Source organism: Pseudophryne corroboree, chromosome 12 (assembly GCF_028390025.1).
Source record: "Pseudophryne corroboree isolate aPseCor3 chromosome 12, aPseCor3.hap2, whole genome shotgun sequence".
NCBI lineage: Eukaryota > Metazoa > Chordata > Amphibia > Anura > Myobatrachidae > Pseudophryne > Pseudophryne corroboree.
The window spans coordinates 9,981,291-9,996,888 of record NC_086455.1 but is presented as its reverse complement, the minus strand read 5'-3'; the positions used below and the strand labels follow the sequence as shown (position 1 = coordinate 9,996,888).

Genomic DNA, 15,598 nt, shown 5'->3' with positions numbered 1-15,598 from the left:
GACATTTCTGATAATAGGCCTCTCAATTACAACAGGTGTCAACTCAGAATCGGGCTCTATATGTTACTTTCTTTACCATAATGCCAGGTGTTTTTTTTTTTACAGTGTTTTGAGCCGGTATTATAAAGAATGAGCATTATGTATTTATTTTCCATGTTTCTAAGCACATTTCTGTGATAGACAAAACGTTGACATGTTCAGAATGTTCGCAACCACAAATGCTGACACTTGGGACAGCCATGGGCACCACAGTCAGCCCTAGATCCATCAACATCTCCAAAATCAGCAAAATGTTGACACAGATAAAAATGTCACCATGTTTAAAATGTCAAAAGGCCACATGTCGACAGGCTCCTGATGCACAAAAACTTTTGCCAATAATTGCAAATCATCAATATACTAGCCATAGTTCATGATTTGTCCATAATGGTCCTTTCTATTTGCCCATATAAATGTTGTTGAAACTAGAAGTGAGTCTGGTGCCCATTACTGTCCCAAGTGTCTGTAAATAAAAACTGTTCTCAAAGATAACACAATTACGTGTGAGACTATAAAGAATAGACACTAATAGAAAGCCGTGTTGCTTCTCTAAGATCCCACCAACATTCACTAGAGTCATCCTTGCAGCTCCTTCAAAACCCTCATGATGTATATGAGTATATAAGGATTGTACATCCATACTCAGGATGCCAAATGCTTGTCTCCACACTATCAACACCAATGTAAGAATAAAGTGCAAATGAAAACAAAATAATGTAAGATTACTATATGGAAAGATAACAGAAAGTGATAAAGAAGAAAAAGGAAGTTGTGGCAAATTATAGCATCCCATGTGATATTACTAGCTCACTGCATAATCATGAGGCAAAACTATATGGGGGTGATGTACAAAGTAAACTTCCTGGAACTTGTGTTGAATTCTCATCTGAAAACACAGCAGATGAGAAGAGTGCTACTGCCCCAGAAATTTCTTACACTTCAGCCTTATTAGTCGAGCTCTCTAAGCTGGTCGGAGGGTCCTGCCATCACATCGTTATAGTTAATTTCTATATTCTGATATCCAGAAACAAATTTCCATACACATTAGAAGTCATATAAATATAGCACATCATGCTACCAGCATCACAGGGGTATTGACACTCCGAATGCTATACCAGACCTCCCAGCATTCTAGATGCCCAAAGGGTGACACACAACTTTTAATGCAGAAATACATTTTCCTGTTATTATATGTTGCCATAGGAACCATTATCACAAAGGAAACAGCTTATTATACATAGTTACATATATCACCAAGCACTAAAAATAGTAAATGATAAGACAAGTGTAATGAGCCAGAGAAACACTTTTTGGAGCCCTGCCATGAATTTATCAATGTACTCTAGATCACTGGTTCTCAACCTGAACTACTAGAAACCCCACGGGTACTCGCTGCGGCGGTCAGGGACCCTTGGCCATTTTTCTGTAATGGCGGTATACAGCAGGTGATAATTACAGCCATACGGAAAGTAGTGTCCTAGGGACCACTAGCACCATGCATTACAGTAGGACCCCAATAACAAAATGCAAACGTCTATCCCGGAGATTTCTCTAATGGAAACCACATGTGGGCTATAGTTTTATTGTCAATTTTACATTTTGCATTCATTGGAATATGCGAGAAATATATTTGTACAATTTATTCTGTTCTTGTACATTTTTATATGTAGCACCATCTGAACATTTTATCCAATAGCAATTATGCTCATTACAAATGTATTGCTTTGCTTATGTTGGATCTATACACAAGGCAAATGGGCTGCCGGGGGTATCCGGGAAGAAAATGATTGAGAAACACTGAAGAGAGCTAAAGATCAGAAAACTGTGATGTTTGGAGAGACGTTGGGACAACATGCCAAAAAATAAGAAACTCTGAGATGCTAGTGGTCCTACTACATGTCTGGCTCACTGTAACATGATTGATTTTTTGTTACACATTTTGAAAACTACAATTACTTTACTTCTTTGCAACTGGAAAATAAATGTGTCACCTGCCAACTGACAAGTAGAATAATCCATTATACAGGTATTTAATGATAATTACCTGTGTTGCAGTATTGCTGGGGAACCACAGTCTTGGAGGCGTCACTGATAGGATTCCTGGCATTACAGGTATAGGTGAAGTTCACATGGCTGGGAGGTACATATAGGACATCTCCCGTCACATTGATATCACTGCTGTCTATACTGCCCCAGGTTACAGTCACATCTCGTACTGTCACCGTACACATCAGGGTGACCAAGCAGGGGTCACTGCTGGTGACATTGTGGCTGATCTGGATGTCATCGGGGGATAAATTTTCTTCATGAAACACATTGAGAGCTCAGATTACAATGTTATATATGACATGCATATAAAATTAAACATACAAAAAAAAGAAATTCTCCAATAAACTTTTAATAAACCTACCACCCCTCTAGATAGTGAGTGCAACAAAATAAGGAACAGAGTAAGAGCTACACTATGGTGTTACAAGCCAGAGCCCAAATGTGTGAGCAGGCCCAGTGGTCTAAGTCTGACTCTACGGTGCTTGAGTTCTGAGGGAGGAAGGACATAGTGAAATGATAACAATTAAGATAGAGACTGATGGAATGTTGCATGAGAGCCCAACCAAGCTAACCAGATCTGCATATGAGTCAGAGGCGAATTTAGGGGTCAAGCCAACCCCCCTCCACCATCACAACTGCGTTCATACTCCATGGTCCCTAGCGGGAAATCTGCCACTGGTGTGAGTGCTCACTCACTGCTCATATTTTAAGACTGCATTCATCTGTACCTTAAATGCAGTTGAGTATGAGTAGTAAAAGAGAATCTTAAACCAAGAGCATGGGACCTCACTCACATGAGTGCTTCAAGTTACTAGAGGTAAGGTTGAATGTGACAGCGGCAGTCTTACCATACAAGCGCACTGCTGTGATAATTTGACTATGACTGCAATATAATATTTTATTTTTAATAAGAGTTATGTAGAGCTGTGAGGCAGCAAGCTAGCCATTAATAGAATATGGGAACAGAGATCTGCACTCAGAGGAATTCCACACAACACCCACTAACGATGGCCTACACACCAGTCCTAACGGCAGTATATTCCTAGAATTAAGCACCTAAACCGGCAGTAAAGCCAAAACACCATTGGAGGCTTGGTCCAGTAAAAGGCCAAGGGGTCTATGTACTAAGCCTTATTTATTATTTTTATTTATTAACAGTTTCTTATATAGCGCAGCACATTCCGTTGAGCTTTACAATTTAAAGCCTTGGTCGGAGATACAGTGGATGGAGATAAAGTACCAACCAACCAGCTCCTGTCATTTTTCTAACACAACCTGTAACATGGCAGTTAGGAGCTGATTGGCTGGTACTTAATCTCTCTTCACGGCTTAGTAAATAGACCCCCAAAACGCTAGTTATCTCTGTGTCTTGTAGTGTAAAGTATACAGTGTGTCCATTAAACATCATAACAGCTGAGAACTGCCCTGTGTATGCAGTAGTGATATTAAACATAATAAAGACACGGAGACATAAATTTGGCAGAAATTGTTAGCTGTTTATTTAAATGAGCTATGTGCAAAGAAAGAACAGCTAAAATCAGCCCAAACCCAAAACACTAACAGCACTCTTAATAGAACAATAAACCAACCAAAACTAATTTTGTTCTTCTCTAAGGAGAAGAGACGCAAGCTAGATCCCAAGCCCATCTCATTTATTATGCTTGGATACTGTGAATGTGGCACAGGCTACAGATTGTGGGACATTGGCCCTCATTCCGAGTTGTTCGCTCGCAAGCTGCTTTTAGCAGCAGTGCACACGCTAAGCCGCCGCCTACTGGGAGTGAATCTTAGCTTATCAAAATTGCGAACGAAAGATTCGCAATATTGCGAAAAGATTTATCTGTGCAGTTTCTGAGTAGCTCCAGACTTACTCGGCATCTGCGATCAGTTCAGTCAGTTTCGTTCCTGGTTTGACGTCACAAACACACCCAGCGTTCGCCCAGACACTCCTCCGTTTCTCCAGCCACTCCCGCGTTTTTCCCAGAAACGGTAGCGTTTTTTCACACACTCCCATAAAACGTCCAGTTTCCGCCCAGAAACACCCACTTCCTGTCAATCACACTCCGATCACCAGAACGAAGAAAAAACCTCGTAATGCCGTGAGTAAAATAACAAACTTCTTAGCAAATTTACTTGGCGCAGTCGCAGTGCGAACATTGCGCATGCGCAATTAGCGGAAAATCGCTACGATGCAAAGAAAATTACAGAGCGAACAACTCGGAATGAGGGCCATTGTCAGTTATTGTCAGTCAAGAGACGTACTGTAATGTTTCATGAAACATCTTCACCTAACGACAATCTAGGTACTAAAACACCACAAACACTTGTGATGTTGGTGATGTCGACAGCTGGAAGTGTGCCAGAGATGGAAACTCCAGATACAGGTGATCAACTACAGAGCAGGAGCTCTATGAGGAGCAACAAAGTAAAACCGCCTAGAAGACACAGCGAAGAATTGCAAACTATGGGGTCCAGTGCTTAAAGTGGTCCTAGAGAGGTGGTGGAACTCACCCCCCTTCCCACGGCGCCCATGAAATAAAGGTATTGCGCGCGCCGTAGGCGCGCGCAGCAAAAAGGGGGTGTGGTCTCAAAAAGAAAGGGGCGTGGTCACACAATAGTAATAATGCCCACAGTAGTAGTACCCAAGTGGAAATTTTGAAGTGGGGGTATGGAAAAGTGAAGGGTGCAATTATGTGCGCGCCGAAGGCGCGCGCACTCCTGACAAGGGGGCGTGGCCACGCAAAAGGGGGCGTGCCCTTCAGTGTAGTTTACCACACCATATACCCCTTATACACATTATGCACCACAATAGGACCCCTTTCACATTATAGCTCACAGTATGAGCCGAAATTCACATTTATACCACACAGTATGAGCCACATTCATATTACACCACACAGTATGAGCCAAATTCACATTACACCACACAGTATGAGCCAAATTCACATTACACCACACGGTATGAGCCGAAATTCACATTACACCACACAGTATGAGTCGAAATTCACATTATAGCACACGGTATGAGCCGAAATTCACATTATAGCACACAGAATGAGCCAAAATTCACATTATAGCACAGAGAATGAGCCGAAATTCACATTATAGAGTGACAGAGAGAGTGACAGCAGGGACATGGAAAGTGACAGCAGGGACATGGAAAGTGACAGCAGGGACATGGAAAGTGACAGCAGGGGAATACAGTAGGGACTAGGGAGAGAGAAAGGCAGCAGGTTAGATTACCTGTTTAGCAGCGGCGGTGGTCTGCGGTGCTGTGGATGAGTAGGCTGTGGTAGGCGTGACGTGGAGGAGGCTGTGGGCCTCGGAGATAGTGCGGAGGAGGAGGCTGTGGGTGCGCAGAGGTCCGAGGGCGGGGCGGCAGAAGAGGCTGAGGGCGGCTGCAGTGGATCTGGAACCAGGCTGGCTTTATTATCCCTGCCGCCGCATCGAGCTCCTGTGACTACGGCGCTAATATTTCAAAACTGCTGCGGACCGGCAGCCAATCAGCGACAGATTTGAACTAGTAGTGCCGCGGTCACAGAAGCTCGATGCAGCGGCAGGAATAATAAAGCCAGCCTGGTCCCAGATCCGCTGCAGCTGGGAGTCTGGAACCTGGGCTTCCAGTGCGGCGGAGATGGTAGGGGCGGAGCGACGGAGGGCGGACCAGGAACGCAGCTTCTTTGTCGGCCCATACAGTAATGCCCCCAGCAGTAGCATCCCTTATACAATGCCCACAGTAGTAGTGCCCCTTATGCAATGTCCCCAACAGTAGTGCCCCTTATGAAGTGCCCCCTTTACAATGCCCTCATTAGCTGTGCACCCCATCAGTAATGCCGTTAATGGTAATGCCCCTGTGTAGTATTGCCCCTAGTCGTTTAGCCCCTGTAGTTTAGCCCCAGTAGTCATGCCAATACTGGTAATGCCCCTGCAGTTATGACCCCAGCAATTTACACCCCCCCCTCTAGTTTAGCCTCTGAGTGGTAATGCCCCCAGTAGTTTTGCCCTCATGTAGTTTGCCCCATGTAGTTTAGCCCCCAGTGGTAATGCCCCCTGCAGTTGTGCCCCCAGTTGTTTAGCCCCTGTAGTTTAGCCCCCATGTAGTTTGCCAAAGTTAGTAATGTCCCCAGTAGTTTGCCCCCTTGTAGTTATACCCCCAGTAGTTTAGCTCCTGTAATTATGCCCCCTTGTAGTTTAGCCCCCAGTAGTAATGCTGCCAGTAGTTTGCCCCTTTGTAGCTTGCCCCCTTGTAGTAATGCCCCCAGTAGTTTGCCCCCAGTAGTTTGCCCCAGCAGTAAAGCCCCCCAGTACTAGAGCCCCCCAGTAGTTTGCCCCAGTAGTAAAGGTCCCCAGTAGTTTGCCCCCAGTACTAGAGCCCCCCCAGTAGTTTGCCCCTCTGTAGTTTGCCCCAGTAGTTTGCCCCCAGTACTAGAGCCCCCCAGTAGTTTGCCCCAGCAGTAAAGCCCCCCAGTAGTTTGCCCCCAGTACTAGAGCCCCCCAGTAGTTTGCCCCTTGTAGTTTGCCCCAGCAGTAAAGCCCCCCAGTAGTTTGCCCCCAGTACTAGAGCCCCCCAGTAGCTTGCCCCTCTGTAGTTTGCCCCAGTAGTAAAGGCCCCCAGTAGAAACGTCTGTGGTATACATATAGGAAGGAGGGGGGGGGGGAGAACTATACTTACCTAGCCCCGCTCCCGCCGCAGTCCTCTCTCGCCGCCCGCTCCTCTGCACTATGAGAGAGACGTCATGACGTCTCTCCCATAGCGCGCACTGACAGAGCCGGAAGCCGGAGCTCAGTACTGAGCTCCTGCCTCCGGCTGCCGCTGCGGAGAGGGAGACGGGCGCCCGCTGGTAACGCGATCTCAGCGGGCGCCCGGCATCTCCCTGCAGCGCCGCCCGGGACATCGGGTTAGGTGAGCCGGGGGAGGCGGAACTGCGTTCCGTCTCCTGGTGGAACTGACGGAACGCAGTTCCGGCCCGTTCCGGCTCACTTTAACCCCTGATGGGGTCTATTTACTAAGCCTTGGATGGAGAGTGGACGGAGATAAAGTACCAGCCAACCAGCTACTAACTGTTACAGACAGTGCAGGTCAGACACGGTGCGGGTCAGATACAGTGCGGGTCGGATACAGTGTGGGTCGGATACAGAGTGGGTCGGACACAGAGTGGGTCGGATACAGAGTGGGTTGGATACAGTGTGGGTTGGATACAGTGTGGGTTGGATACAGTGCAGGTCAGACATGGTGCGGGTCAGATACAGTGCGGGTTGGATACAGAGTGGGTTGGATACAGAGTGGGTTGGATACAGAGTGGGTTGGATACAGAGTGGGTTGGATACCGGATGGGTTGGATACAGAGTGGGTTGGATACAGAGTGGGTTGGATACAGAGTGGGTTGGATACAGTGTGGGTCAGATACAGTGCGGGTCGGATACAGAGTGGGTTGGATACAGAGTGGGTTGGACACAGTGCGGGTCGGAAACAGAGTGGGTCGGACTCAGAGTGGGTCGGATACAGAGTGGGTTGGATACAGAGTGGGTTGGATACAGTGTGGGTCAGATACAGAGTGGGTCGGATACAGAGTGGGTTGGACACAGTGCGGGTCGGATACAGTGTGGGTCGGATACAGAGTGGGTCGGATACAGAGTGGGTCGGATACAGAGTGGGTCGGATACAGAGTGGGTCGGATACAGAGTGGGTCGGATACAGAGTGGGTCGGATACAGTGTGGGTCAGATACAGTGCGGTCGGATACAGAGTGGGTTGGATACAGAGTGGGTTGGACACAGTGCGGATCGGATACAGTGTGGGTCGGATACAGAGTGGGTCGGATACAGAGTGGGTCGGATACAGAGTGGGTTGGATACAGAGTGGGTTGGATACAGTGTGGGTTGGATACGGTGCAGGTCAGACACGGTGCGGGTCAGATACAGTGCGGGTCGGATACAGAGTGGGTTGGATACAGAGTGGGTTGGATACAGTGCGGGTCAGATACAGTGCGGGTCAGATACAGTGCGGGTCAGATACAGTGCGGGTCAGATACAGAGTGGGTTGGATACAGAGTGGGTTGGACACAGTGCGGATCGGATACAGTGTGGGTCGGATACAGTGCGGGTCGGATACAGAGTGGGTTGGATACAGAGTGGGTTGGACACAGTGCGGGTCGGATACAGTGTGGGTCGGATACAGTGTGGGTCGGATACAGTGTGGGTCGGATACAGAGTGGGTCGGATACAGAGTGGGTTGGATACAGAGTGGGTCGGATACAGAGTGGGTCGGATACAGTGTGGGTCAGATACAGTGCGGTTGGATACAGAGTGGGTTGGACACAGTGCGGATCGGATACAGTGTGGGTCGGATACAGAGTGGGTCGGATACAGAGTGGGTCGGATACAGAGTGGGTCGGATACAGAGTGGGTTGGATACAGTGTGGGTTGGATACAGTGCAGGTCAGACACGGTGCGGGTCAGACACGGTGCGGGTCAGATACAGTGCGGGTCGGATACAGAGTGGGTTGGATACAGAGTGGGTTGGATACAGAGTGGGTTGGATACAGAGTGGGTTGGATACAGAGTGGGTTGGATACAGTGCGGGTCAGATACAGTGCGAGTCGGATACAGAGTGGGTTGGATACAGAGTGGGTTGGACACAGTGCGGGTCGGATACAGTGTGGGTCGGATACAGTGCGGGTCGGATACAGAGTGGGTTGGATACAGAGTGGGTTGGACACAGTGCGGGTCGGATACAGTGTGGGTCGGATACAGAGTGGGTCGGATACAGAGTGGGTCGGATACAGAGTGGGTTGGATACAGTGTGGGTTGGATACAGTGCGGGTCGGATACAGAGTGGGTTGGATACAGAGTGGGTTGGACACAGTGCGGTTCGGATACAGTGTGGGTCGGATACAGAGTGGGTCGGATACAGAGTGGGTCGGATACAGAGTGGGTTTGATACAGAGTGGGTCGGATACAGTGTGGGTCAGATACAGTGCGGTTGGATACAGAGTGGGTTGGACACAGTGCGGATCGGATACAGTGTGGGTCGGATACAGAGTGGGTCGGATACAGAGTGGGTCGGATACAGAGTGGGTCGGATACAGAGTGGGTCGGATACAGAGTGGGTTGGATACAGTGCAGGTCAGACACGGTGCGGGTCAGACACGGTGCGGGTCAGATACAGTGCGGGTCGGATACAGAGTGGGTTGGATACAGAGTGGGTTGGATACAGAGTGGGTTGGATACAGAGTGGGTTGGATACAGAGTGGGTTGGATACAGTGCGGGTCAGATACAGTGCGAGTCGGATACAGAGTGGGTTGGATACAGAGTGGGTTGGACACAGTGCGGGTCGGATACAGTGTGGGTCGGATACAGTGCGGGTCGGATACAGAGTGGGTTGGATACAGAGTGGGTTGGACACAGTGCGGGTCGGATACAGTGTGGGTCGGATACAGAGTGGGTCGGATACAGAGTGGGTCGGATACAGAGTGGGTTGGATACAGTGTGGGTTGGATACAGTGCGGGTCGGATACAGAGTGGGTTGGATACAGAGTGGGTTGGACACAGTGCGGTTCGGATACAGTGTGGGTCGGATACAGAGTGGGTCGGATACAGAGTGGGTCGGATACAGAGTGGGTTTGATACAGAGTGGGTTGGATACAGTGTGGGTTGGATACAGTGCGGGTCAGACACGGTGCGGGTCAGATACAGTGCGGGTCGGATACAGAGTGGGTTGGATACAGAGTGGGTTGGATACAGAGTGGGTTGGATACAGAGTGGGTTGGATACAGAGTGGGTTGGATACAGAGTGGGTTGGATACAGTGCGGGTCAGATACAGTGCGGGTCGGATACAGAGTGGGTTGGATACAGAGTGGGTTGGACACAGTGCGGGTTGGATACAGTGCGGGTCGGATACAGTGCGGGTCGGATACAGTGCGGGTTGGATACAGAGTGGGTTGGACACAGTGCGGATCGGATACAGTGTGGGTCGAATAAAGTGCGGGTCGGATACAGAGTGGGTTGGATACAGAGTGGGTTGGATACAGAGTGGGTTGGACACAGTGCGGGTCGGATACAGTGTGGGTCGGATACAGAGTGGGTCGGATACAGAGTGGGTTGGATACAGAGTGGGTTGGATACAGTGTGGGTCAGATACAGTGCGGGTCGGATACAGAGTGGGTTGGATACAGAGTGGGTTGGACACAGTGCGGATCAGATACAGTGTGGGTCGGATACAGAGTGGGTCGGATACAGAGTGGGTCGGATACAGAGTGGGTTGGATACAGAGTGGGTTGGATACAGTGCAGGTCAGACACGGTGCGGGTCAGATACAGTGCGGGTCAGATACAGTGCGGGTCGGATACAGAGTGGGTTGGATACAGAGTGGGTTGGATACAGAGTGGGTTGGATACAGTGCGGGTCAGATACAGTGCGGGTCGGATACAGAGTGGGTTGGATACAGAGTGGGTTGGATACAGAGTGGGTTGGATACAGAGTGGGTTGGATACAGAGTGGGTTGGACACAGTGCGGGTCAGATATAGTGTGGGTTGGATACAGTGTGGGTTGGATACAGAGTGGGTTGGATACAGTGTGGGTCAGATACAGAGTGGGTTGGATACAGAGTGGGTTGGATACAGAGTGGGTTGGATACAGAGTGGGTTGGAAACAGTGCGGGTCAGATATAGTGTGGGTTGGATACAGTGTGGGTTGGATACAGAGTGGGTTGGATACAGTGTGGGTCGGATATAGAGAGGGTTGGACACAGTGCGGGTCAGATACATTGTAGGTTGGATACACCAATAGTGCACTTACTGTGACAGCAGGTGGGAAGGGGGCCCCCGATGGTAAATGTCCCTGGTGGTGTCTGTGAGGATGATGGTGCTAGCAGTCTTGGCAGTGTGCTGGTGTCAGCGGTGTCCTCTGGGCAAGTGTGCCGGTGGTGTCTTCTGTGTGGGGGTGCCGGAGGTGATAGGCAGTGCAGGAGTGTTGGCGGTGTCCTTTGTGTGGGGTACAAGTGCTGTTGGAAGTGCGGGGGTGATGGTAGTGTCCACTATGTGGGGGTGCTGGTGGTGTCTGCACCAGTGGGGGTTGCTGGCAGTGTGTTAGCAGGGGGGGGTGGGGGCGGTGCCAGTGGTGTCCTCAGTGTCGGGGAGTGGCACTGGCCGGTATCTTTAACTCTGTGTCCATTGAACACTATGGGCAAGTGCTAATTGGCCATTCAAGATTTTGCCTCAATTTGGGGTACAAAGCAGGCAGGGAGAACCAAGCCAAAGTGCCTCACCTTGGAGTGCCTCGGAATCCCATATGGTCAGGTGGGTACGGTCTCCGTGGGAACCAAACCGCTCATTTCTAGTATTCGATTGTAATATTCAAAATCCTTTCAAATATTCACAAAATATAAAACATAGGGGTCTATGTACTATGCCTTGGAGAGAGATAAAGTACCAGCCAATCAGCTCCTAGCTGCTATATTACAGGTTGGGTTTAAAAAATGACAGTTAGAAGCTGATTGACTGCTATTTTATCTCCATCCACTTTATCTCTCTCCGAGGCTTTAGTACATAGATCCCATATTTTAATACATTTCAGGGCTACCTCACCCTGATTCTCTATGGTAAGTGGTGAAGCAGGATGTCTGTTAGTGCTGGTCCCAAGCATTTTATCCAAAATACTTGGGACCAGAGGTATTTTGGATATGGGATTTTTCCGTATTTTGGAATAATTGTATACCATAGTGAGATATGGCGATGGGACCTAAATCTAAGCACAGAATGCATTTATGATTCATATACACCTTATACACACAGCCTGAAGGTCATTTTAACCAATATTTTTAATAACTGTGTGTATTAAACAAAGTTTGTGTACATTGAGCCATCAGAAAACAAAGGTTTCACTATCTCAGTCTCACTCAAAAAAGTCCGTATTTCGGAATATTCCGTATTTCGGAATATTTGGATATGGGATACTCAACCTGTATACCCGTCTGCATCAACCATAGTGCTATATGTATCTGTATAGAGGGTGACCCATAACTTACTGTATACTGTGAGATTAAAGTGTAGGCATTCCTCTCCTCCGTCTCTCTGTATAGATGCTACATAGCTTCTCTGGTCACCAGCTGTCAGGTCAGTGATGTGTAAGGACCCGTCCTCTGCGCTGCTCACTCTTCCTACATAGCGCCCACTGACATTATCAATAAATCTTCCAGGTTTTGTTGTAGCGATAAATCCAGCATTCGGGAGAAGAGTCCATGAAATGAATCTGATCTCGATCTCAGTCTGACCCAGCTGTAGGGTGACATCTCCTCCCTCTATACCAGGCACAGGTCTCTCTGCACAGGGATCATCACATAGCACACCTGGTATAGGATGATACACTGGATTAATGCTCACATGACAGACACAATTTATATTCTATATAAATGACCATATATAATGCACATGTAACATTGTAACACAAGCACTTGGTTCTGCTAAACATTATCATTGCACTGTATGACACAGAAGAATTGTAGATAAAACTAAGGAAAAATAGGGCTGTACCATTGTTATATAGGGATGACCATAGGAAGAAGTCTCTCTATTACATGAACACCGGTCACCGGCATTATGTGCTGCTCAGTTATATCTTGTAGTATTACGCCGTATAACCATCAGCTCCATGTGATTCATAGAGAGACATCAGTGAGAGAGCTGAGGCCACTTCCTTTTAAACGTAGGTGGCCAGTGATCACATGAGGGAGACCCTGTTCAACTTGCAAACTTTCCTAACATTGAGGGATCAGTGGAAGTGCTCATATAACATAACAGTATATACTGTATATCATGCAATCATTTACTACTGACTTGAGAGAGCAAAAAAATTTCCAACATTTGGTGTGATATTATACAGGGGGTTGTCAGTCAGGAGTCATAGAGGGCCTGCACACAATGATATAGGGGAGTATAGGCTTTTGCAAGATGAGAATCCTAAACAATGATGTGGCCTCATATTTAACCTTCAAAGTTTCCAAAGAAAGAATGGGGGTGTCATCATTTTCAGACGGCCTTCATAACACTCCAACCACTTTAGTTTTATGTACTCTTGGAAATGTCTGGAGTGAGGTAAGTACGAGGTAACTGACCAAGCATGGTGTTGCCGTTCATCCAGGGCAACTCTGGAGCATGAACCAAGATGAGGATACCACCCACCATGGCGTCACTGACATTACATATAAGATTATTGCCCAGTATAGAGAGTCAGAGTGCAGAGTGGAAACGTTGCTTGGGTGGAGGGGTTAAAAAATCCCCAGAGATCCGTCAGATCATGTGATACTATCAGCTGTGATAATATATCTGTCCTCTGTCTGGCAGTTTGGGTATGGGCGGAGAAGGATATTTAACTTTGGGTCATGTACTAGGTTAAAATGTCTTCCTAAATTAAGTTTGTTGTGTCTCTTTGGAAGAGTAGCTGTGATTAATGTCGCAGCCTGGCGTCTCTGGGACGCTGTGATCAGCTTTCCGCTGCATCTGTGATGTGACTATGACACAAAATGCAAATTAAAAATCTGCGCACTACTCCTCTTGCTGTGTCTCCATAACACTGGGTTTATCGTACCATATGGCAAAGGGCGCCCAATGTATGAGGTCCGAGGACACATCTGCATATGCATACTATGGTATATGTAGCATCAATAACTTTGACATCTAAATATAAAATAGATACCCTCCAGATTAGGAATAGGATGTAAAATGATATAGTTTGAGTGTTTAGAAAATCATTTTGTAATGACATACAGGGTAGAGATGAAAGCTCCTATTATCTTGTCACGCAAGGTAGAATCAGGGGTCTGGGACTCGGGGTCGACAGCAAAAAGGTCGACACACTTTAGGTCGACGCCAATTGGTCGACACACCTTAGGTCGACATGGAAAAAGGTCGACATGATTTTTTTATGGGTTTTTTTTGGTGTTGTTTTCTTCGTAGAGTGACCGGGAACCCCAATTAGTGCAACGCGTCCCCTCGCATGGCTCGCTCGCTCGCCATGCTTCGGGCATGGTGCCTTCGCTTCGCTCGGCACAGATTACCGTTCCAATCGTAGTCCACGTGGATCGTTAAGTATGAAAAGGTTCCAAAAAAGAAAAAAATCGTGAAAAACCCATGTCGACATTTTTCCATGTCGACATTTTGTCCATGTCGACATAAGGTGTGTCGACCAATTGGCGTCGACCTAAGGTGTGTCGACCTTTTTGCTGTCGACCTGGAGTCCGGATACCGGAATCATCACCCTTCTCAAGGGGTCTCTCCTTTATGTAGATAATATCACCATTCATAGGTTTAAAGGTGAGCCAGCATATTTTGTCCGCTTAATTGGATTATGTACACCACTCACATGGATGCAAAAGTGAGATTAGATAGAAACCTAGTTTGAGACTCAGAAGTGTTAGGAGGCATGACTAGTCCAACGCAATAGCAGGGAGAGGTGTTATCTGACAGATACATGGACATTACACACCCCTCCTTTCCCAGCTAGCGACCAAGACAGGATGCAAAGCAGAATCAGAGGTCACACCTAATTTAACATTGCAATACCTGTATAACAATCCATATAAGATAAGGGGGTATATTTACTAAAATACACCACATTTTGCTTAGAATAGGATTGCAGATTTAGACTTCCTGCTTAAACACACCGTGAACAGTTTAGGAAAGTTATCCCAGAAAGCCAACAAAAACAAAGGGGAAAAAAAACCCTTTTATATTTCTCTCAACAATTAAAAATTCCCCCACTGTAGACAGATTTTGCAAGCCTTATGTGCCCATACACTTAAACAAAGTATAGCATGTGTTCCGTCACGTGTGATACCCCTTCAGCTCCCCGCCAGCAACTCCTGGATACACAATGTGAGTCCACGTCACCTCACTCACGATGTATATAAGTGAGTGAGGTGTATATTTGTATATAGGCATATAAGTCAAGCATAAAGAGCATTACACGCAGTGATGAGCAATATACAATAAACATATCCCAGCGCACTCCCATGGGCATTCCTTACAATATATAAATATTCATATAGCTCGAGACTTGTATAAAAAGTACGGACTAGTATCTAAAACTTGACATGAAAACACAAGTGGCATACACAATTAGGAAGAAAAAAAAAAGTGTGTGTGGGGGGGGGGGGGGTTTGAGGTGTGTCTGGTGTAACGGGAGGATCACACAAAAGGTTTCGAGTGTCACACCACTGTGCCGCAGCTTTCATAGTAAGCAAGAATTTCCTACAGCCCGGAGTAAGCCTGTGCCTACTCAGAGAAATGTCCAGAGGGGCCCACTCTGGAGCAAAAGGCACAACGTTGACCAGGTGGGCCTCAGCTTCGCGCCTTATCCTCATGTAGAAGCTCTGGACCACGGGACAATCCCAAAGACAGTGATAAAGGGCAGCCTCCACCTGGCACATCTAGGGCAACTATGAGACTCAGATAAACCATTCTATACTATCTGTGGGGGGACAAATGAGTCCATGATACACATTTAAAATAAGC

General features: G+C 47.4%; 1 protein-coding gene across 3 annotated transcripts in view; it reads right to left on the bottom strand.

Annotated features, from left to right (window-relative positions):
- The window catches only part of LOC134980220 (SLAM family member 9-like), a 58,173-nt gene that overhangs the window by 30,638 nt on the left and 11,937 nt on the right, over positions 1–15,598 (bottom strand). For 2 of the 3 annotated variants that reach the window (XM_063946938.1, XM_063946939.1), the window contains exons 4-5: positions 12,115–12,435; positions 2,084–2,341 (exon numbers count right to left, since the gene is read on the bottom strand). In XM_063946938.1, coding sequence (XP_063803008.1) covers positions 2,084–2,341; positions 12,115–12,435 — 579 coding nt within the window. The remainder of the gene's footprint in view (positions 1–2,083; positions 2,342–12,114; positions 12,436–15,598) is intronic. The other variant, XM_063946940.1, reaches the window with a different exon arrangement.